This window comes from Nilaparvata lugens, chromosome 4, assembly GCF_014356525.2.
Source record: "Nilaparvata lugens isolate BPH chromosome 4, ASM1435652v1, whole genome shotgun sequence".
In the NCBI taxonomy this organism is placed as follows: Eukaryota; Metazoa; Arthropoda; class Insecta; order Hemiptera; family Delphacidae; genus Nilaparvata; species Nilaparvata lugens.
In genome coordinates, this window is record NC_052507.1 from 1,909,355 (window position 1) to 1,935,049 (window position 25,695).

The 25,695-nt window shown below is 34.9% G+C and overlaps 1 protein-coding gene across 1 annotated transcript; it reads left to right on the forward strand.

The window, feature by feature from the left end:
* Positions 1-1,236: 1,236 nt before the first annotated feature.
* LOC111059303 lies at positions 1,237-23,992 on the forward strand. The gene is made up of 5 exons (XM_039425512.1): positions 1,237-1,510; positions 2,395-2,550; positions 5,451-5,604; positions 18,585-18,792; positions 23,121-23,992. Exons 1-5 carry the CDS (start codon positions 1,446-1,448, stop codon positions 23,147-23,149), a joined length of 612 nt encoding a protein of 203 aa, XP_039281446.1. The 5' UTR covers positions 1,237-1,445; the 3' UTR covers positions 23,150-23,992.
* Positions 23,993-25,695: the final 1,703 nt, after the last annotated feature.

A 25,695-nucleotide genomic window follows, 5' to 3' on the forward strand; every position in this document is an offset into this window, starting at 1 on the left:
TGTATTAGTGCAGGGACACACGATCCGGCGACATCGCCGGATTAGCATTCAGAACACACGACAGACGGCGAAGCTGCCGTCCGGCGTTTTCGCCGGGCCCGGCGGCAATTATTTCCTATTATTATTATTATTATTATTGTTGGGGATGAATATTTCCTTCCTGTAGGACAGTCGCTGTTCAGATACAGGAACAAAAAATTGGAAACTAGACAGTAACAACAATATTATACTCGACACTGAACGAAAAAAGGGCAACACAACCAGTTGAATCAGGTTTGAATCAGTGTTGCAAACCCTGCAGAAGAAAAATATTGTAGCAGCTACCCTTACAACCCTACCCTTGTAATCTACCCTTGTAACCCTACCCTACCCATTTGTAACTTTACAAATGTTAATAAATAAAGAAGTGGCATGGGTGGGGACAGCGCCGTCCGGCGTTTTCGCCGTGTCGTGTGTTCATCTCCATATAGTACAATGCCCTGCTACTGCTTTCCGGCGGCAAAACCGGACGGCGAAGTAGAGAATACCCGGCGATATCGCCGGGTCAATTTCTCGCCGGGCCGGCGTTTTCGCCGTCGCCGGCGTCGTGTGTTCTGCCCCATGCCTTCCTGTGTACTTCTTGCAACCGGACGGCGAAAACGCCGGACGGCGATGTCGCCGGATCGTGTGTCCCTGCACTTACTTGGTAGTAGGTATTGGTATAAGTCCAGTTAAATGGTGGTTTTTCTGGAAACAGCCCCGAAATAGTTATTTCTCGACGGTTCTATATATGTATTTTGGGGCGCTGAATTCAAATCTGAAAATTTGCTGTCACGCGAGAGAGCGACTTCACCCCCAAAACCCCCAAAATCTCGGACTTTTTTCAATTTTTCCATTTTATCTCAAACACCTTGAGTTTTTGAGAAAAATCATTCTATACAAATTTAAAGATAATAAAATTTCCAATAAATTGAGTGGTCGCGCAAGACTCTACCATTTTTGGTTCCGGAGCTACGAATTTTCAAAAAAAAAAGATTTTTTTTTGGTTTTTCAAAATATTAAATCATGCCACTTCTACCCTATACAATAAATTTAAAAAATATTATTATCATTCAATCATAATAATACCATCATTTACATAAAGAGCAAGAATAAAATATGAACCAAGATTGAAAAAATGAGAATAATGTTAAAATATTTTTGTAAATGTTCAAAGGTAAAATTGATTATTTTTTCTTCATTGCTGTAACCAAGTAACGCGTCGTGGTAATATGAAAATGCTGTTCAGTGCTTTTCAAGGCCTTGCTGAAGATACTTATAGAATATTCAAAATTAATTACACAGTTAATTTATTGGTAACTATTTTCGTCTAAACAGTAGCAATTGCCTTTGATGCTCTGCTAACTCGCTCAGTTGATTGGTGAAGCTTTTAGAATTTTCAGTCTGAGTTTAACATTTATTGCAAAATGCTGCAAAAACGATTGATGAATTTACTTTTTGGTGTGAGTGCCCTTATACTGTTTTCAAAGCTGTGAGTATCTATCATTTCCTTATACTGGGTACGGTAAACCAAAGTGACTTTGTACCAATTTTGGGGAGTAAATATTAAAATAGCTTGTAATCGATACCCAAGTTGAATTGAAACAAAGTTGTTTGTACTTAAGTTGAAACAAATCACTTGCAATACTTTCTATCATATTCTGCAATATTTGAAGAGTATTTTCCATTATAAGAATTGAATTTTTCTCTCCACACAAATAAAGATATATTTTTCTTTGAAAATAAGAGACAATGTTACCCACAGGTTGGAGTTACTTTATTCCAAAACATTTATGGATTCAAGTTAATTTTCAAGAGTTGGACAATATAAAACCAACTCCAAACCTATTAAATGAATAATAACATCAAAAACAAATGAAATCTACTTCAAAAAAATCACAAGTTATTTATTGAGAAATATTTCAGTCTCTGCTGCCCAAAGAAATGTTAGCTTCAGCTGCAGAATCAGCTACACATAATAATTATTCAAAACTTATTAATTTCAAGAAAGATAAATATTTTGTTTTATTAGATGTAAGCATCATAATTATCATATTTAGCATTGATTTTACATTATATTTTGAATAGTTTAATATCATAATCTTTGAAGTGTCTTTGAACTTTTTTTGTAACTGGGTACCCTCCGAGATACCTTCGGGTTTGGCAGGACCCTCAATTGTGTTGAGTTGTGAATAAAAATTTTGATTTGAAAAAAATTAAACTGAGAGTTCAGACAAAAAGTGACCTTCTTGTATTCGAGCTTAATCAATATTCTCCACCGTATATATTGAGGTATTTTTCTACGTATAAGTTATGTTCCAATTCTATTTATTTCAACAATTTTATCGTAACAATAAAAATATTATTCCTTCGCAGGAATTGGTATGGAGTATATTGTGGACAGGGAATGGGTGAAGCTGAAAAATCTTTAACAATTTCAAGATCAGGGCAAGGAAACGAAATTCACATAAGTATTCTTAATAGTCCAGTCCCAGGAGAGTTGAACACTGGGGTGCAAAATGAAAGAGCTGTGTGAGTATATAGGCTACACATGTTCTTGGTTTTACTGGAAAGTATCATACAATTCCTATAGTGAGTTCCATGATAAAATGGCAGTATTTGCTGGCTAGTCTATAATATAATAATGGACAGAATCGTCTTTTTCGCCCCACTTGGATGTAATGAGCTGGTTTTCGTGCGTCATATGGAGGCCGAAAATGATTGTTCTCTGACCAGGCCGGTAAAATTTTTACGGCCCTAGGGCTGTAAAATAACCTTGAAGTCAGCTGATTCTGATTTGATGTGAACGTGTTTACAAAATAAGTTATGAAACGGAATCAGTTTATGCTTCTAGAATTGAATAAGTATTCTGCAATAAGATACTATCATTTTATTTGGATGAATAAAATACAGATAAGATATATATTATAAACTATTCAAATTCGATTTTCAGAGTATAATAGAATCTAACCTCAAACCTGCGTTTAATCGTACTGCGTTTAATCGTTCATCACAAAGACCTTAAAGAGATATTAAGGCATCTTTAAGGTCTTTGGTTCATCACGAAGCCTGGTGGATAATTTTGGAACTACTTGGGCAATATCCATGGTGCTGAACGTTTTTACAAATAGTTTATGTAACGGAATAAGTTTATGCTTTTAGAATTGAATTAAGTATTCTGCAATAATATACTATCATTTTATTTGGATGAATGAAATACAAATAAGTTATAAATATTATAAACTATTCAAATTCGATTTTCAGAGTAGGATAGAACTTCTAATCTAAACTTCCGAAGTCAACGACAACAAGCATTGTTGATGTTGACATTCAGATTGGCCAAATTTCAAGTGTGCTAAAACAGCTGATCAAAATCTTTTCATTTTTTGTGTTTATCATTCAAGAATCAAAATATTTTTTGAAATAATCATTTATAATAATATCATCTTATTGTCATTTGGAAGAATAAAAAGTATAAACTCAACCTCTTACATAATTGAAGATTGTTGACGTTGACATTCAGATTGGCCAAATTTCAAGTGTGCTAAAACAGCTGATCAAAATCTTTTCATTTTTTGTGTTCATCATTCAAGAATCAAAACATTTATAATAATATCATCTTATTGTCATTTGGAAGAATAAAAAGTATAAACTCAACCTCTTACATAATTGAACATAATCTTTTAGGTTATTTAGACAAATCAGAATAAAAAATAAAAATACTTGGACAATTTCCTGATATTCAGATTACCTCAGATTTGCTAGAGCTATGACCTTCCTGTTTTGCTTTCGGAAGTGCCTAATAAACAATTATTCTCATATTTATATTGTTTATTTTTCCGTGTGGCGAAAAATAACGTTCTCACCATGGGCAAAAATGTTTTTCCGGCTCTCAATCTTTTCTAGTCCTCGGCCTACGGCCTCGGACTTGAAAACCGATTTCGAGCCGGAAAAGTCTCATTTTCGGCCCTAGGTGCGAAATATACTATTACACGTACGGGATGGGAAACTTACGAATGACTCATCATCACGTCTGAACTACTAAACTGATTAGCTTAAAATTTTGCTTAAGGATTCTGAATCTACCGAGGATGGTCAAAGGCTCAATTTTATTGTTATTGATCAATGAATTCTAATTGAATGATTAATACAATTTATTCAATTTTCAGGTAACTATAAAGATTAACCGAACAGACCTCATTCCAAGTATGAACTCTCCGACAGTTTGAAAATGATATTTATTGGGTATATTTTTACTCAGGAACAACTACCTAGAATATTATTGAATCAAATTTTATTCCTATATAATAATACAACAGATTATAGAATATAATACACACAAATATTAAAATTCATTGAATATATAATAGTGGGAATTATCTCCATTACTGCTTTAAGGCTGTGCAAAGGCTAAAAATGAACTTTCTACTCGTGATATTTTTCAAAGTTTTTCGATTTGTATATCATCAAGCTATCAAAATGAAAACGTTTTCTCAGGAAAACATTTTTTTCTGATCATTACTTTTTGAGATATGAGCGCCCAAAGTTTGAATTTTTGGGACAGAACTATTCAAATTCGGTAAGAGATATATCCATGAGATTTAGAGAATAGATTCTTCATGGTATTGTTGATCTAGTGAAAACAACATTTTCTGAAAAAAATAATGTTTAAAATAGTTATTCAGTTTACAAAAATATCTTTTAGTTGAGTTATTTTTGGTAAATTGAATAACTTTTTCAAAAATTGATATTTTCAGAAAATTTTTGTTTTACTAGATCAACAATACCATGAAAAATCCATCCTCTAAATCTCATGGATTTATATCTTACCGAATTTGAAATGTTCTGTCCCAAAAATTTAAACTTAAGGCACTCATATCTCAAAAAGTAATGATAGGAAAAAAATGTTTCCGCAGAAAACTTTTTCATTTTGATAGCTTGATGATATACAAATCGAAAAACTTTGAAAAATATCACGAGTAGAAAGTTCATTTTTAGCCTTAGCAGAGCCTTAATAGGCCTAACACCATTATAAAGCTGCGTTTACACCTTAAGTTATTAACAAAATATTTATTTCTCCGTCCTCATAGATTCTATTATATTGAAACTAACTTATCATACACATGATTAACATTTTTATGTGTATGATAAGTTATGTTCAATCTAATAGAATCTATAAGGTCAGAAAAATAAACATTTTGTTAATAACTTTGGTGTAAATGCAGCTTAAGTAGGCGTACCGTACTATTATTATTTTCAACATCAATAATAACTATCTTAGTATTATACGGAAATGTATAAATTATAAATAGTGAATGATATTTGTAGGGAGTTTGGAAGCACTCTGGCTGTATATTGTAGTGTGCAAATTACTGCTTAAATCCAGAGAGAAAGCCATTATTTTATTTATAATTCATAGATAACTATTACAGATGCATTGAGATGGCAGGATATAGGTACCATCATGACAACTTCAGAATCAGAGTCAACTCGAAAAAGACCGGTACTGGTCAACAAAGTATGGATCTTTCCAATAAATGGTCTCGTACGCCGACTTTTAAAAGCTACATCTGCACCAGTCCACAGGTAGGCTGTAACATGTTCTTTTGATTTTTTTTTTTCAAATTTCAAATTTGTCCATTATTGTTATGAATGAGGCCTTAGAGCGGCGGCAGAGGTGAGGGGGCATCTATAGTGAGGTCCACATTAATAGTAGTTCTGTGAACAGTAGACCTCGCGCTCAGTAAGTTACATTGACCTGTTGTTATGTTTTCTCAAGAATTGATGAATGATTTATCACTTTAAAATGTCTAGAAAAAATCCTAAACAAACATAGAGCTTTCTGTCCTATTGTACCATGACGTGTCATCCCGGAATGTGAGCGTGAGCGCTGTTATCAGGTCTGGCTGCAACTGTCTACAACGTTGATGGAATGATACATTTTCAAGATGTTCGATGTTTTTAAACAGGTAGTATTATTATAGTCAACTGTCTACTTACGTTGATGAGAAAATACATTTTCAAGATGTTCAATGTTTTTGAATGAGTAGTATTATAGTGGACCGAGCGAAGTGAAGTCTAAGATTCAAGTCGACGGTTTGGCATTTCTCTTAATGTTTAAATGTTTATATGTTGCGCATTTACGGCGAAACGCGGTAATAGATTTTCATGAAATTTGACAGGTATGTTCCTTTTTCAGTTGCGCGTCGACGTATATACAAGGTTTTTGGGAATTTTGCATTTCAAGGATAATATAAAAGGAAAAAGGAGCCTCCTTCATACGCCAATATTAGAGTAAAAATTAGACTATAGAATTATTCTTCATAAATCAGCTGACAAGTGATTACACAGATGTGTGAAGAAGCCAGTCTATTGCTGTATTACCATAAGGTCTATAGTTTCAATCAGGTACTTGTGGATGAGAATACTGCATGAGGTCTACTGTTCACAGAACTACTAGTTCACTAGACAGCTGATTTATGATGAATAGAAATTCTAAAGTCTGATTTTTACGGTCATATTGACGTTCGAAAGAGACTCCTTTTCCTTTTGTATTATCCTTAAAATGAAAAATTTCAAAAAAACCATATGTTTACGTCGACGGGAAATTCAAAAAGGAACATACCTGTCAAATTTCATGAAAATGCTGTGTTCTGCTGTAAATGCGGAACTTAAAACATAAGTATAAACATATCCTATTATTAAGCAAGCAATTTCTGTATTTTTATATCTGGTTATTTATATTTATTTATATCTGGTTATTTAAGTTCAACGTATCTTGAAACTGGCTCTAACGATTTTCACGAAATTTGAAACATAGTAGGTTTATGATATAAAAATTCGATTGCACTAGGTCTCATTCTTGGGAAAACTAGCTGAATGACATCGAAAGGATAATTCATCCTTGGCTGAAACAGCTGTGGATAGTAAAAAAATGAGTGAGCGAGTGAGTATGTGAAAAATCAAAATATTGCATCGCCGAGATTCATAAGATGACATAGCCAGCTGTGAAATATATACACAATCATTCAAGAGAATTGTGTTCTATTTATCAATAAATAAAAATAATGAGCAAGGCTCGGTGCCCCGATATTAAAATTGGAGAGAAATGCAAAACTGTTGACTTGAATCTTAGGCCGGTTACAGAGCTCGATCGAACGTCAATGTGTAAGTACCATCCTGACCATACACATACATACATCAGTTTTACACATTCAGAGCTCGACCGACTGTCAGTGCGTATGCACCATCCTGACCATAAACATCCATACATCAGTTTTACACATTCAGAGCTCGACCGACCATCATTGCGTATGTAACATCCTGACCATACGCATTCATAAATCAGTTTTACACATTCAGAGCTCAGCCGAACGTCAGTGCATATGTAACATCCTGACCATACACATCCATACATCAGTTTTACACATTCAGAGCTCGACTGACCTTCAGTGCATATGTAATATCCTGACCATACACATCCATAAATCAGTTTTACACATTCAGAGCTTGCCCAACCATCAGTGTGTATGCACCATCCTGACCATAAACATCCATACATCAGTTTTACACAATCAGAGCTCGACCGACTGTCAGTGCGTGTGCACCATTCTGACCATACACATCCATACATCAGTTTTACACATTCAGAGCTCAGCTGAACGTCAGTGCATATGTAACATCCTGACCATACACATCCATACATCAGTTTTACACATTCAGAGCTCGACTGACCATCGTTGCGTATGTAACATCCTGACCATATACATCCATAAATCAGCTTTACACATTCAGAGCTCAGCCGTACGTCAGTGCATATGTAACATCCTGACCATACACATCCATACATCAGTTTTACACATTCAGAGCTCGACTGACCATCATTGCGTATGTAACATCCTGACCATATACATCCATAAATCAGCTTTACACATTCAGAGCTCAGCCGACTGTCAGTGCATATAAAACATCCTGACCATATGCATCCATACATAAGTTTTACACATTCAAAGCTTGACCGACCGTCATTGCATATGTAACACCCTGACTATACGCATCCATAAATCAGTTTTACACATTCAGAGCTCGGCCGACCATCAGTGCATATGCACCATCCCGACCATATGCACCCATACATCAGTTTTACACAATCAGAGCTCGACCGACCATCAGTGCATATGCACTATCCAGACCATACACTTCCATACATCAGTTTTACACATTCAGAGCTCAACCAACCGTCATTGCATATGTAACATCCTGATCATAAGCATCCATGAATCAGTTTTACATATTCAGAGCTCTGCCAACCATCAGTGTGTATGTAACATCCTGACCATATGCATCCATAAATCAGTTTTACACATTTAGAGCTTGACCGACCGTCAGTTTGTATGCACCATCCTGACCATATGCATCCATACATCAGTTTCACACATCAGAACTCGACCGACCATCAATGCGTATGTTACATCCTGACCATGAGTATCCATACATCAGGTTTAGACATTGAGAGCTCAACCATCCATCAGTGCGTATGTAACATCCTGACCATATGCATCCATACATTAGTTTTACACATTCAGAGCTCGACCGACTATCAGTGCATATATAACATCCTGACCATTAGCATCCATACATAAGTTTTACACATTCAAAGCTTGACGGACCGTCATTGCGTATGTAACACCCTGACCATACGCATCCATAAATCAGTTTTACACATTCAGAGCTCAGCCGACCATCAGTGCATATGCACCATCCCGACCATATGCATCCATACATCAGTTTCACACAATCAGAGCTCAACTGACCTTCAGTGCATATGTAATAATCTGATCATACACATCCATAAATCAGTTTTACACATTCAGAGCTTTACCGACCATCAGTGTGTATGCACCATACTGACCATACACATCCATACATCAGTTTTACACAATCAGAGCTCGACCGACCATCAGTGCGTATGCACCATCCAGACCATACACTTCCATACATCAGTTTTACACATTCAGAGCTCGACTGACCATCATTGCATATGTAACATCCTGACCATACACATCCATGAATCAGTTTTACACATTCAGAGCTCAGCCGACCATCAGTGTGTATGCACCATCCTGACCATACACATCCATACATCAGTTTTAAACATTCAGAGCTCAACCGACCATCAGTGCATATGCACCATCCTGACCATATGCATCCATACATCAGTTTTACACAATCAGAGCTCAACTGACCTTCAGTGCATATGTAATATCCTGACCATACACATCCATAAATCAGTTTTACACATTCAGAGCTTTACCGACCATCAGTGTGTATGCACCATCCTGACCATACACATCCATACATCAGTTTTACACAATCAGAGCTCGACCGACCATCAGTGCGTATGCACCATCCAGACCATACACTTCCATACATCAGTTTTACACATTCAGAGCTCAACCAACCGTCATTGCATATGTAACATCCTGACCATACGCATCCATAAATCAGTTTTAGATATTCAGAGCTCTGCCAACCATCAGTGCGTATGTAACATCCTGACCATATGCATCCATACATCAGTTTTACACAATCAGAGCTTAACTGACCTTCAGTGCATATGTAATAATCTGATCATACACATCCATAAATCAGTTTTACACATTCAGAGCTTTACCGACCATCAGTGTGTATGCACCATCCTGACCATACACATCCATACATCAGTTTTACACAATCAGAGCTCGACCGACCATCAGTGCGTATGCACCATCCAGACCATACACTTCCATACATCAGTTTTACACATTCAGAGCTCAACCAACCGTCATTGCATATGTAACATCCTGACCATAAGCATCCATAAATCAGTTTTACATATTCAGAGCTCTGCCAACCATCAGTGCGTATGTTACATCCCGACCATATGCATCCATACATCAGTTTTACACAATCAGAGCTCAACTAACCTTCAGTGCATTGTAATATCCTGATCATACACATCCATAAATCAGTTTCACACATTCAGAGCCTGACCGACCATCAGTGTGTATGCACCATCCTGACCATACACAGCCATACATCAGTTCTACACAATCAGAACTCGACCGACCATCAGTGTGTATGCACCATCCTGACCATACACTTCCATACATCAGTTTTACACATTCAGAGCTCAACCAACCGTCATTGCATATGTAACATCCTGACCATAAGCATCCATAAATCAGTTTTACATATTCAGAGCTCTGCCAACCATCAGTGCGTATGTAACATCCTGATCATATGCATCCATAAATCAGTTTTACACATTTAGAGCTTGACCGACCGTCAGTGTGTATGCACCATCCTGACCATACGCATCCATACATCAGTTTTACACATCAGAACTCGACCGACCATCAATGCGTATGTTACATCCTGACCATAAGCATCCATACATCAGGTTTACACATTCAGAGCACAGCCGACTGTCAGTGCGTATATAACATCCTGACCATACACATCCATAAATCAGTTTTACACATTCAGAGCTCGGCCGATCGTCAGTGCATATGTAACAACCTGGACATACACATCTATAAATCAGTTTTACACATTCAGAGCTCAGCCGACCGTCAGTGCATATATAACATCCTGACCATATGCATCCATACACCAGTTTTACACATTCAAAGCTTGACCGACCGTCATTGCGTATGTAACATCCTGACCATACACATCCATAAATCAGTTTCACACATTCAGAGCTCAGCCGACCATCAGTGCGTATGTAACATCCTGACAAAAAGCATCCATAAATCAGCTTTACACATTCTGAGCTCAGCCGACCGTCAGTGCATATATAACATCCTGACCATATGCATCCATACATCAGTTTTACACATTCAAAGCTTGACTGACCATCATTGCGTATGTAACATCCTGACCATATGCATCCATAAATCAGTTTTACACATTCAGAGCTCAGCCAACCGTCAGTGCGTATGTAACATCCTGACCATATGCATCCATAAATCAGTTTTACACATTCAGAGCTCGGCCGACCGTCAGTGCATATGTAACATCCTGGACATACACATCTATAAATCAGTTTTAAACATTCAGAGCTCAACCGACCATCAGTGCATATGCACCATCCTGACCATATGCATCCATACATCAGTTTTACACAATCAGAGCTCAACTGACCTTCAGTGCATATGTAATATCCTGACCATATGCATCCATAAATCAGTTCTACACATTTAGAGCTTGACCGACCGTCATTGCGTATGCACCATCCTGACCATACACATCCATACATCAGTTTCACACAATCAGAGCTCGACCGACCATCAATGCATATGTAACATCATGACCATAAGCATCCATACATCAGTTTTACACATTCTGAGCTCGACTGTCCATCAGTGCGTATGTAACATCCTGACCATATGCATCTATACATCAGTTTTACACATTCAGAGCTTGACCAACCATCAGTGTGTATGTAACATCCTGACCATATGCATCCATACATCAGTTTTACACATTCAGAGCTCGACCGACTGTCAGTGTGTATGCACCATCCTGACCATACACATTCATACATCAGTTTTCCTGACTCACAAAATGGACGCATTTACAGATTGTTTAATTGCAGCTTATTATCTTCACAAATGAAAGATTAAAAGACATAGATTTCAAGTTCACTCAATGGTCGCCCAAAGAGCATTTCAAAGGGAATTCAGTACCATTATAGACATCATTTCTTGGGGATGAAGATACATTTTCACTCGACAGTTGGCTCCTTTTGAAAATATATATAATATTGGTGGCACCCCTTTGGAAGAGATGAAAACTTTCAAAGATCTCGGTGTAGTGTTTACCAGTGATTTTACTTTTAATTGTCATGTGGACTCATATGCAGTAGGGCTAATCAGCAGATGGGTTTCATCTTAAGGACATGCTCACCATTTAGTGATGTTGCCCCTCTCTTATTCTTAGTCACTATAGTTAGAATTCTCCTAGAATATGCCTCTGAGATCTGGAATCCATATTGCAATGGCCAAATTCTCATTCTGGAGCGTTTACAAAACAAATTTTTGAGATATATGTATTACAAGAAGTTTACTGTCTACTGTCCATTTGATATCCCAACTGATACGCTGAGGTGTATATTTGGAATTGAAACATTAAAATCAAGGAGGGATGTCAGATCCCTTATTTCCCTTTACAACTTACTTAACAATGAAATAGATTCTGCTTATTTACTTTCTAAACTTAATATCTACATATCATCCATAGCTCGTCGTTCTTCATTTTCTTTTCTTGTAACATGCTCCAGAACAGAGAGTCATTATAACTCTCCAATTAATAGAATCCAAAGGCTTTTCAATCTCTTTTCTGGGCGCCTAGACGTCTTTGGGTGCTCTCGTGCTGGCAGATTCCGCAGCACTCTGATGGGCTTAATTTAGGATAGATATTTGTAGCCAGGTTTCCGTATGACATTTTTCTTTCTCTCTTTTTTTCTTCTCAGTGCCCACATGATTCTTTGTTATTTCTGTATTGCATGGTTTGTACCCATGTAAGATATTTTAAGTGCATATTTTCTCCCATATTTTATCTTGGAAAGTAGTTTCGGCAATAGATAGGATAAGATAGATTCAGGATAGATGGGAATCCTAGCTATAAGATAGGATTTTTTTTAATAAAAAACACATATTTCTCTTGTTAAGATGCTTTTTTTTGTTATATAATTTATTTTGTTCTTATTTTATTTTACTCTTGTTTTATTCTCAGCTTGATGTTTATTTTAAATCTAATTTTTTGAATGAAGAATGTTGTAATGTTTCAAGGAGACATATAAGGGTTTAACCTGTTGTCTCCATGTATGTATTTATGTGAATAAATAAATAAATAAATAAATTTTTTAACCACTTCAGAATATGCATCAGAAATTTTGATGAGTTATTTCGAGCTTGTATCACCATTGGAAATACTTGAAGTCACTTTAAGCTATTGATCAAATAAATGTAGATAATATTAATAATATATTTTTTTTCCAAAAGAAAAATTATTGAAGAAATGTATAGAAAAACTCTGAATTCAAATATGACACTATAAATTGAATTCATTCATTTTGCTATTAAATACAATATCAGTTGATTGTCGGGCAGAGGTTTCAGCACATTGGTTTTGTTGCGATCGGGCAACTGATCACCACTTACCACTTATGTATTTCATTTCTGATATGCATTATATTGATTAATAATGTGAATATCTTCTGAACGGTTTGAGATATCAATGTGCGGTTTTCGCCGTTCATTTTTTCTTGAAATTTCGTATCGAAATCATGTATTGCATGACAACCTTCCCATTTAAAAAAATAAAGTTGCATTCAATAATATGGCGGATCCAAGAGAATGGACCAGATTTTTGAAGTCATAGTGAAGTAGTATTTTCAATTTGAGTAGGATCCCCAATCACACCCACCATCAAATTACCTTTGTGTATGAGATATTAGGCCGTTCTCTGACTTTTCACCCACTCTGTATATAGTGATATCAGAGTTTGGAGGAATTCCTTTACTTTTCATATCCTTAAAATGCAAAATTTCAAAAAACCTTGTGTATACATCGACGGGCAGTTGAAAAAAGAATATTCCTGCCAAATCTCATCGAATTCTTTCAACACGTCTGGCCGTAATCGCGTTACATACAGACAGAAACAAACAAATCGAGTTGAAACATAGACCTCACTACGTTCGGTCAATTATGTCAGTGGGGGAAGATAGTGGAAAAACGTTTCCAAACCTCTGTTTTATCAATAACGGTAGCTGATACAGGTTTATTAATGTGATATTAACTTTTCATTCTCATTAAAAATAATTAATTATTATATTTTATTATGCAAGAAATTATATTTTTCAAGAATTCAGAATGAATTTCATGATTGAGATGAAATATTTCATTAATTAATTATTTACATTGTTAAAAGACGATCTGGCAACAGAGCAAAGCTATCTCTGGCAACAGAGATACATTGCTATCCGCTTTGTTGAATGATAGAAAAGGATAGCAATACCATTGCTAATCAAACACTGTCATTCATTATAACGTGGACCTCACTATGGATTCTTCGAGTGTGCTCTGTTTTTATGTGTACCAATGGCAAACGCCTCCAGGAATTTTCTGGTAATCAACACAGCGGAGGCAGGGAGCTTCTAGATCATTATTGGGTGTTCGAGTCTCAGCGCACAGAGCTGTCGAACAATGGCAAACGCAGTCTAGAAGTTTCTGGCGACCTCCATGCACTGCGATTGGTCGGTCGTGTTCGCCAACTCTACCAGATTATTGTCGAGACATCTGTTGCATTTATAAAATGACGCGTCTTTTACTCGGAGCTCAGTTGAGAAAATCTTTAATTTACTTTGCTATATCGGCATTGAGGATTCTCTATAGTTGATATTTATACAGGGTGTCCCAGATAAGGTGTAAACCCCGGCTACCATAGATTCTACATGCAATTTGCAACAAAAAATGTTCAGTAAAATTTTCTCCTATCGACCATCGTTTCGAGATATATCGATTTTTCGATATTTTTCAAGTAATCGATTTAATCAAATTGTAACTCAAAATGAAACTGGTAACTTAAATAAAAATAATATTGAGAAAACTTTTTAAACAAACAATAGAATAATTACAGGATTTGCCTTCAATAAAAAAAGATGAATAATATATAATAATAAAATTGATAATATTAGCTCACTGAACTCACTGAACCAGGAAAATGGTGTCTCGGAAAAGAAGGGTAGAGCCGGGCCCGATTATCTGCAGTAGATAGCTCCAGGTCCCGTCCTCGTAACCGACTGACTAGAGCCTCTCATTTTTTTCATAATTTTACTTGTCATGAATTTTCACCGTCGTCAACAATTTATCTATTCATTGTGAAAATTCATGACAAATAATAAAAATTATGTGGTTCTATTACACGAGCTTGTATCACCATTGGAAATACTTGAAGTCACTTTAAGCTATTGATCAAATAAATGTTGATAATATTAATAATATATTATTTTTCCAAAAGAAAAATTATTGAAGAAATGTATAGAAAAACTCTGAATTCAAATATGACCCTATAAATTGAATTCATTCATTTTGCTATTAAATTCAATATCAGTTGATTGTCGGGCAGAGGTTTCAGCACATTGGTTATGTTGCGATCGGGCAACTGATCACCACTTACCACTTATGTATTTCATTTCTGATATGCATGATATTGATTAATGATGTGAATATCTTCTGAACGGTTTGAGATATCAATGGGCGGTTTTCGCCATTCATTTTTTCTTGAAATTTCGTATCGAAATCATGTATTGCATGACAACCTTCCCATTTAAAAAAATAAAGTTGCATTCAATATGGCGGATCCAAGAAAATGGACCAGATTTTTGAAGTCATAGTAAAGTAGTATTTTCAATTTGAGTAGGTTCCCCAATCACACCCATCATCAAATTACCTTTGTTTATGAGATATTAAGCCGTTCTCTGACTTTTCACCCACTCTGTATATAGTGATATCAGAGTTTGGAGGAATTCCTTTACTTTTCATATCCTTAAAATGCAAAATTTCAAAAAACCTTGTGTATACATCGACGCGCAGTTGAAAAAAGAATATTCCTGCCAAATCTCATCGAATTCTTTCAACACGTTTGGCCGTAATCGCGTTACATACAGACAGAAACAAACAAATCGAGTTGAAACATAGACCTCACTACGTTCGGTCAATTATGTCAGTGGGGGAAGATAGTGGAAAAACGTTTCCAAACCTCTGTTTTATCAATAACGGTAGCTGATACAGGTTTATTAATGTGATATTAACTCTTCATTCTCATTAAAAATAATTAATTATTATATTTTATTATGCAAGAAATTATATTTTTCAAGAATTTCAGAATGAATTTCATGATTAAGATGAAATATTTCGTTAATTAATTATTTAACATTGTTAAAAGACGATCTGGCAACAGAGCAAAGCTATCTCTGGCAACAGAGATACATTGCTATCCGCTTTGTTGAATGATAGAAAAGGATAGCAATACCATTACTAATCAAACACTGCCATTATAACGTGGACCTCACTATAGATTCTTCTAGTGTGCTCGGTTTTTATGTGTACCAATGGCAAACGCCTCCTGGAATTTTCTGGTAATCAACACGGCATAGCGCCAAACTGGGTCGACGACAAAGTGGGTCGACGACAAAGTGGGTCATTTTTTCGACCGCATTTGTCGCCTCATGAAACGACAAATGCGGTCACCTCAGGAATGTGACCCACTCTGTCGCTGACCGCATTTGTCGGGAGGTGCAGAAATGAAAATCGACCGCATTTGTCGCCTCTCAGCGGAGGCAGGGAGCTTCTATATCATTATTGGGTGTTCGAGTCTCAGCGCACGGAGTTGTCGAACAATGGCAAACGCAGTCTAGAAGTTTCTGGCGACCTCCATGCACTGCGATTGGTCGGTCGTGTTCGCCAACTCTACCAGATTATTGTCGAGACATCTGTTGCATTTATAAAATGACGCGACTTTTACTCGGAGCTCAGTTGAGAAAATCTTTAATTTATTTTGCTATATCGGCATTGAGGATTCTCTAGAGTTGATATTTATATATTTACAAAAACACTTCACTTATATGGGCTACATTTTAACAAATCAATAAGAACAATATAAAAATCTTGTAGTAGGTACCCTTTATTTTTCAAAAACTTTAAAAACTAAGAGTTGTTGAACTATTTTAAAGTTTTTACAAAATAAAGGGTACTACAATATATTTATTTTTTTATTAATTTATCTATTTATTTATTCAATGATACACAAAACACTATTTATTAAAATTTATAGTAGATAAGTTATAGCTTCAAGTTATTCTGCTATATCCAATCCAATTGATTATATATAATTGTATATTATTTATATAATATAATAATAGGGGAATAAATATAAATAAAGGGAAGAATTGGCTTATATAGGAAAATTACGAATGATGCATCAACAAGATAGTCTGAACTACTCTAGGGTCTACTGATTAACTTGAAATTTTGCATAAAGATTTTTGGCCTATTTTAAATTCTTCAAGATTTCAGGAGTTTTAAGTTTATCAAGTTTCTAATTAGACAATTAAAGAGAACAGGTTAACCCTTTACACCAAAGTTATTAACAAAATGATAATGACTTAATCCTTATTCTATTAGATTGAACATAACTTATCATACACATGATGAACATAATATGTTTTTGTCTAGTTCCGTTCAATCTAATAGAATCTATAAGGACGGAAAAATAAACATTTATATAACTTTGGTGTGAATGCAGCTTAATGTTCCATTTATTGTCAATCAATAACATCTGAGTAAATTACTAAATAAATTACTTTCCTTACCCTATTACCATAGGTAAGGAAAGTATTGCTTTCCGAAAAAAATTAAGGTAACCCAATTTCTTAATTTCTATACGTTTCAAGGTCCCCTGAGTCCAAATTTTTGGGTATTGGTCTGTATGTGTGTGTGTATGAGTGTATGTGCGTCTGTGTACACGATATCTCATCTCCCAATAAATGGAATGATGTGAAATTTGGAACTTAAGGTCCTTACAATATAAGGATCCGACACGAACAATTTCGATCAAAAGCAAATTAAGATGGCGGCTAAAATGGCGAAAATGTTGTCAAAAACTGGGTTTTTCGCGATTTTCTCGAAAACGGCTCCAACGATTTTGATTAAATTTATACTTAAAATAGTCATTGATAAGCTCTATCATCTGCCACAAGTCCCATATCTGTAAAAATTTCAGGAGCTCCACCCCATCTATGCAAAGTTTGATTTTAGATTCCCAATTATCAGGCCTCAGATACAATTTAAACAAAAACATTCAAGTGGAAAAGATTGAGCATGAAAATCTCTACAATTAATGTCCAGTAACATTTTCACCTAAAATTGAAAATAAGCTCGAAATTCGAAAAAATGAGATTGCAAAATGTTGGCAACTGTCGATTCTATTAAAATGATTCACTATGAAGAGATAGCAGACCTCGTATGTCTCCAGCGTTATTGTCCTGTCACCAGCTGACTCAGATCTTTGTTTATAAGTAGACTTGAGATTCGCGTGAACACTATAGCACAGAGGAAAGAAGCACTGGTATGCGTATTCCATGACTATAGCGTCAGGTGATCAATTCTCATAACGGCAAGGAAAGTTGTGTGAGTGCGCCACACCAGATTTTTTTGTTAAAAGTGCAAGCCATATAAATATTATCATCCCTCACCCTCTCCATCCAGGTCTGTTTTAAGTAAGAAGGTAATCTTTGTGATGCTCCAGAGCTACCAAAACTTTTGTTTTGTTTACCTTACCTAAAAAGGAGGGATATACTCAGTGAACAGTTAAATTGTATATTATGCTGAGGAAATGTTTTGTTTAATTATATTTTATTCACAACCATGTTATATAAGCATTTCAAATCACTTATATCAATCCCATAACAGGGGTCTTTTCCCAATGACTTTTGTTATACTATGTAATTTTACTTTCAGGTAGCTAATTTTTTCTTCTACCGAGTGGAGCAAATATTTGTGCATAAAAGTATATTGCAAGTATCAACTGCCTTCTTTTATGATAAGAGATTGGATGCTGAACGGGCGGAAATAACGGAATATGGTGAAAACTGTGGTAAAAGTACAGCTAACATAAAAGTGGTAACTTACAGAACCTTTGACGATCCGAGTACAAACAAAATATATAGTAAGTGATAATTTTCTATCCTATATTTCTCACAACAAATCGCATTTCTTTAATGGATGCAGATCCAAATTTCTCTCCTAATTTTAATTAGATATGAAATAGATTGAGTTTTAGCGATTGACTTACTGAAGGCCAAAGTTGTTGTCCCTCTGTTTGTATGCTCTACAATAACTTTAGAAAGAATTGATCAACCAGCTTCAAGTTTTTAACACGTCATATTCTTCAAACCACAACAAGATTCACTCACTCCTTCGTCCTTTTTCAGGATATAAAAATATTATTGAAAGTGCAAAATAAAAAATTGGTGTGATTTATCTTCATTAGTTGGCCGTAGAATTCATTACATGCAATTACCTAAAAAATTTCCATTCAGTCATTCATAACATTAGCTGAGGCTATTTGGTAGCTATATCAGACAGAGCGCCGGCTGCACAAAAGCAGACCAATGTAGGCCTACTTAGGCTAGGCGCACACCTAGTTAGACAAGACAAGACAAGACAAGACATGTATAGTCACAATAGTTCACATTGTTGCTTATGACGCACCTCACACTGATTGCAATTAGACATGTCTTCATTAGCAACTATATGTGAAGTATTGTGACTAAACGTGTCTGATCATGTCTTCTCTTTTATTGACTAACTGTTGTGCACCTAGCCTCAGAATACAGGTATTCTATGGTACATTGACACAGACAGTCCTTCATGCACTGACCCCTGGTTCATCTGGTTAATATACAACATATAACTCATAACTTTCATATTAACAATCTGATAGCCTAAGGGTTGAGATATCAATGTGCGGTTTTCACCATTTATTTTCTCTGAGAAATCTGTACCTATCACAAGGCCACCTTCTCATTTAAAGAAATGAATTTAGATTCATATATGAGGGTCAAATATGTTGGAGCGACAGAGTAATTCTTTATTTCAAATAGAATTCCCAGTAAAACCTACTGTCAAATTATTATTGTAAGGGAAATATTCAGCTGTTTCCATAATTTTTACCAACTCTGTATGATTAAAAGGTGCGGGCTTCAAAGATTACAATACAACAGTTCTTGAACGAGTTCTCCAACCCAAGGGGTCACTAGTTACATCTTAAACATCTGATGATCAGAGGATAAATAAAAAAAGATGAGCAACCTTGGAAGGTTTGCAACACATATCACAATCACAAAGATAAAATAATACTGTAATAAATTATAGGCTACATTAGTCTCATAAAATATATATTTTTAAAAATGCAATCAGTGAAAAATAACCTATGTACAAGGTTCTGGGTTGAATCTATTTCCCTAAATTCAATCTCGTTAGAGTCATATTGAACAATCCTGATATAAAATATGAACATCAAATAAAAATACCATGACAAAACTTATTCAGTTTTTGAGCTTATTTGAATGTTTCAGCTGGAATTCGATTGAATCCTTATAGATAATGGTTCCTCAATCCATTCCGAACAGCGATAAACACATTTATTTTTGATGATTTCTTGATCCATTCCGAGCTGCTTTGTATAAACACACTTTTTCTATGTATTTGAACACGACATGCAGTCGATTATTAAGTAAATATTAAAAACTTTTACTTACTGACTGGAGTACTTTCAATCGCCTGGCGATCATTTTCAACAGTGTTGAAACAGATTGACTGTTGAAAATGATCGCCAGGCGATTGAAAGTACTCCAGTCAGTAAGTAAAAGTTTTTAATATTTACTTAATAATCGACTGCATGTCGTGTTCAAATACATAGAAAAAGTGCATTTATTTTTAACATTGGGCTACAGTCAATCACAGAGAAGAAAGAAAGTAGATTTGTGAGTCAATGTACCTGGAATGTATTCTAGGTACCTTGGCCACCCTTGGCTACAGTTGTATTTTCACAACTATTTCCACCCTTGAGCTGCACTACACTAGGTACCGTTATATAAAATCCATAAAAAAATCGACTTCCTGGAGAAAGATTATGTTTAAAACACGAAAGTTACATGAAAAACGTGTAACAAATTACATTAATTTGTAACATGCAGTTTTGATATGACTCATGTTTTGATTTATTCTTCTCCAATCTCCAGGTTAAAGATTGTATTTTCTTTGAAGGCGATATTATTAAAGGCTCTGGTAGCCTAGTTTTGAATACCTACTGTACGGTATCATTATATTAGCCTACAACAAATCTGTTTTTTATTCACAAATTCAAATTCAATCTTATTATGCCAAAACACTTCACAACTGGCCATAATGTCAACAGGTTCTTCTACACTCATAAATTCATACATACATTACATATATTACATATTTTTTAATATAGCAATATTCAGGGTTTAGAAAATGATACCTCACTATATAATATCATAGAGAAACAATAGCGTAAGTAGATATGCCATGGTATAGGGCGTTTATGTCGCAACTTTTACTGTTATCTCAAGCCGATTACTATCGATTATTGTAGATTTTTACTGTTTTGGCCGGGTGAGAGTGTGAGAAGGGCACAATATGAGAGACTACCAGCGTCACACACCTTTTTGGAAAAGAAATACGTGGACTATCGGCTTGAGATAACAGTAAAAGTTGCGACATAAACGCTCTATACCATGGGATATCTACTTATGCTATCGTTTCTCTATGATAATATTATATGTGTCGAGGTTATCATCAAATTAATACTAATTTATGCTACAACAGATAATACAAAAATTCCAAAAAATCTAAAACTATATCTATTACCCTAAGCATCTAAGCATCTTATATTACCCTAAGCATCTTACCCTAAGCACTTTACATACAACAAATACCTAACTGTAATTTTACAGTTGAACAAATTATAAAACCCTATCATTTAAAAACTCTTTAACACTATAATATGCCTTATCAACCAGAAATACATACAGATCTCTCTTAAAATTAGGCCTACCTACTTGACAAATATTTAGGCAGCTTGCTGAAAAGTTGCAAGCCATAAACAATCGGACTCTTATCTGAAAATTTTAACCTATGATGTTCAATGAATGGATTTCTACTACCACGTGTAAAATATTTATGAACACCTGAATTCTTTTTTAAGGTACCAATTCTATCTGCAGTAAAAAGTAGGACGCGATATATATATATAGATGGTAAAGTGAGCAGCCTAAGATCTCTAAAAGTGCTTCTGTATGGATGATTAGATGATTACCTATTTTCTAAATTTGCTAAAAATCTTACTGCACGCTTTTGCAGAATAAATAATCTCTGAATGTTTTTTTATACTTGTTGCACCCCAAAGCTCAACACAATACACCAGATGAGTATTACTGAGTGAGAAGTAAACACTTCTAGCTATACTACTGTTTACAAGTCTTGCAATATATATTTGCCTTTGCTCATTTTATTAGCCACCTTATCAACATGCTCGTTCCAAGATAATTTGTCATCCACTGTCAAACCAAGCAAATTGACCACACTTGCCCTTTCAATCATGCTATCACTATCATTTATTGTGATTGCTGGTTCAAAAGGATATTTCTTTTTCAAGTTGAATTGAATAGCCTGGCTCTTATCAGAATTAACGGATACGGTAGTGGGCAGTATTATTGAAATACTGTACAACCTCATTAGTGGATATGTTAGCAACTAACTCCAGCTGTTGAATACTGTTGTTGTAGAATAACAAGGTTGTGTCGTCTGCATACAATGTTATATCAACATTTTTGCAACTGAAAGCTTATGTAAAACGAAGAGAAGATGACTCAGAATGGAAGCCTGAGGTACACCCCTAGTCACGTTTAATCTCCTTGAATTCCTAAGTCGGCCATCAGTGCAACACTCAGATACTGCAATCTATTTGTCATGTAAGAATCAATTAATTTCCCAATGAGACCTCTGATTCCAAGCAGATGCAGTTTTTCCAAGAGAATTTTTTATCTAGGCTACACTATCAAAAGCTCAATAATTTGAATTTCTTCAGATAGTTTATGATCCTGTTATAAATGATCTTTTCAAAAATCTTTGATAAGACAGGCAAAACAGATATACCGCCTGTAGTTTATATATATATAAATGTAGGCCTGTAGTTAATCATATTTGCTTGATCACCTTTCTCAAGTATAGATATTACCTTGCCGATTTTCAAAGAATCAGGGAAGACTCCTGCTTGAAAAGCGCTATTCACAATGAAAACTAGAGGCTCAGCAATTACATCATAACATTTTTTAAGGACTTTAATAGAAATGCTGTCATAACCAACACTATTTTCTTGCTTCAAGCTCTTCATCAATTGCATAACTTCTGTCACATTTGTTTTCTGTTACAAGATTTGTGTGTAATATATTTTCTTCAATTTTATAGGTGGCGCTGTGAAAATTTTAGCACCTTAAAGAAGTTTGAAGAGTAAATTCTTTTATTCATGAAGTAAAATGCCTCTTATCTTTCTTGTTTTTAAAGTTTTGTTTCCAGTGTGTTTTTAATTTATCATTTGTGTATTGCAATACACGATTATAATATTGTTGAATAGTCTAGATATTGGTTGTAGAGTAGTAGTGTATTTTTGCTTTCAAAGTTTTGTTTCGAGTGTGTTTTTGATTTCTCATTTTTGTGTATTGCAGAATACACGATTATAATATTGTTGAATAGCCTAGATATTGGTTGTAGAGTAGTAGTGTATTTTTGCTTTCAAAGTTTTGTTTCGAGTGTGTTTTTGATTTCTCATTTTTGTGTATTGCAGAATACACGATTATAATATGTTGAATAGCCTAGATATTGGTTGTAGAGTAGTAGTGTATTTTTGCTTTCAAAGTTTTGTTTCGAGTGTGTTTTTGATTTCTCATTTTTGTGTATTGCAGAATACACGATTATAATATTGTTGAATAGCCTAGATATTGGTTGTAGAGTAGTAGTGTATTTTTGCTTTCAAAGTTTTGTTTCGAGTGTGTTTTTGATTTCTCATTTTTGTGTATTGCAGAATACACGATTATAATATTGTTGAATAGCCTAGATATTGGTTGTAGAGTAGTATTGCTTTCAAAGTTTTGTTTCGAGTGTGTTATCAAATTCTCATTGTTAAGTATTGCAGAATACACAATTATTGTTCAATAGTCTGTTGGTTGTAGAGTAGTATTACATTGTAGTTTATGTAAAATGTAATTTTAAAGCAAACCTTCTATCAAGATGTGAGAATTCTAGTAATAATTCAAGAATCAATAAAAATTGAGTTTTCACGATTTGTATGTATTCATTTATTTGTCACAAATTCCCTGTGGAATTCAATTACACCTATAGTGAGGTCCACGTTATAATGACAGTATTTGACCAACTTTGGTTTTGCTATCCTTGTCTATTATTCGACAAAGCCGGTGGTACTATCCTTTTCTAGGTTTACAACGATGTCAATTATGTTTTTGACAGTGTAGAAATATAATTAATTAATGCAGATAATCGGCATCGCTATTCTTCTATCTTTATCCACTGCCATTATAACGTGGACCTCACTATAAGAACATAATGTGGCCTTAAGCCTAAGGCTCGTGTTATAAGAGCGCTAATGCCGCGGCGTAAACGCGGCGTTGGCAACGCTGAGCCAAGCTATACACAGCGTTGTTAGCGAACACTATGGAAGTAGCATTGCCCAGCTAACGCGACGCTAAAAACGCCGCGGTATTATGTCTCGTATTACATGGGCCTTAGCAATAACCTACTATTACTTCAGGACCCACATTTAATTAATGACGTCATAACATGTAGATTGATTTTTCCTAGAATCATAGTGGTTTCAACTTTCAACTAGCTAGCAATGTATGCTCTCTAACTTTTGTTAGTGTATCGATTTTTTATTGGGTGAAATACTATACTCCCCATTCACAGACGTATAGTCTTCTTGGGGGATTCCACTTTTCAATAATGTTACAATTTTAAACAAAATAGTAAAGTAATTTATCTTAATATTTATTTTCATTGTAACTTATCAATATTGTACAAATTTGTAATTTTATGTGGAAATAAATTGAATTGATATAAATTCCAGATTAAAGACATTCGTAATTAAATAGAAATTTTATTAAAATAAAAACACTTTATTCCACAAATTCAATAATTTCTCCATACTTTCAGCTTAATATAGACATATTCAATCCAGTGAAAGAGCTATTGATAAATTCATCTCAACCAAAAATACTTAATAATATCCTGTATCAGAACCAAACAAGAGGTAAATCAAATGTAAACTAAATTAGGTGTTACTCTTTCTTAGGAAAGAGGCTCCCACAGACTTGGTTTACAATAAATCTGTGGTACAGGGAAACCCATCAGGTGAGTGATTTCCAGTTAGGTGTAAAACTTTCTATAGTGAGGTCCACGTTATAATGACAGTATTTGATCAACTTTGGTTTTGCTATCCTAGTCTATCTATAGACAAAGCCGGTGGTACTATCCTTTTCTAGGTCCACAACGGTGCCAATTATGTTTTTGACAGTGTAGAAATATGATTAAATAATGCAGAGAATCGACATCGCTATTCTTCTATCTTTATTCACTGTCATTATAACGTGAACCTCACTATAGGGATGTCAATCCCGGGACTGATCTCCAATCCCGGTATTTCGGGATTATCCAATATCAATCTCGGGACTGATCCCGGAATTGGCATAAATCAGTTTCATGCATTTTTAACCAATTATTGTTCCTCCTCAATTACGTACATGTTCAGTAACAGTGTGCAGAGATGAAAAAGGTCTCATTATAGTGGGAGAGGATATTATTGAAATGGAAAAATACTTAAAAATAATATTAAAATTGAACATCTTATTTCTATAAATGTTTTCAAGATTAGGGGTAACTTTTTTCAAAAGCTGAACCACTACTAAATGGAATGTCGTAGAGCCAACTATTTTTACTTCAACTAGATATTCTACTTATGAAAGAGAAGAGA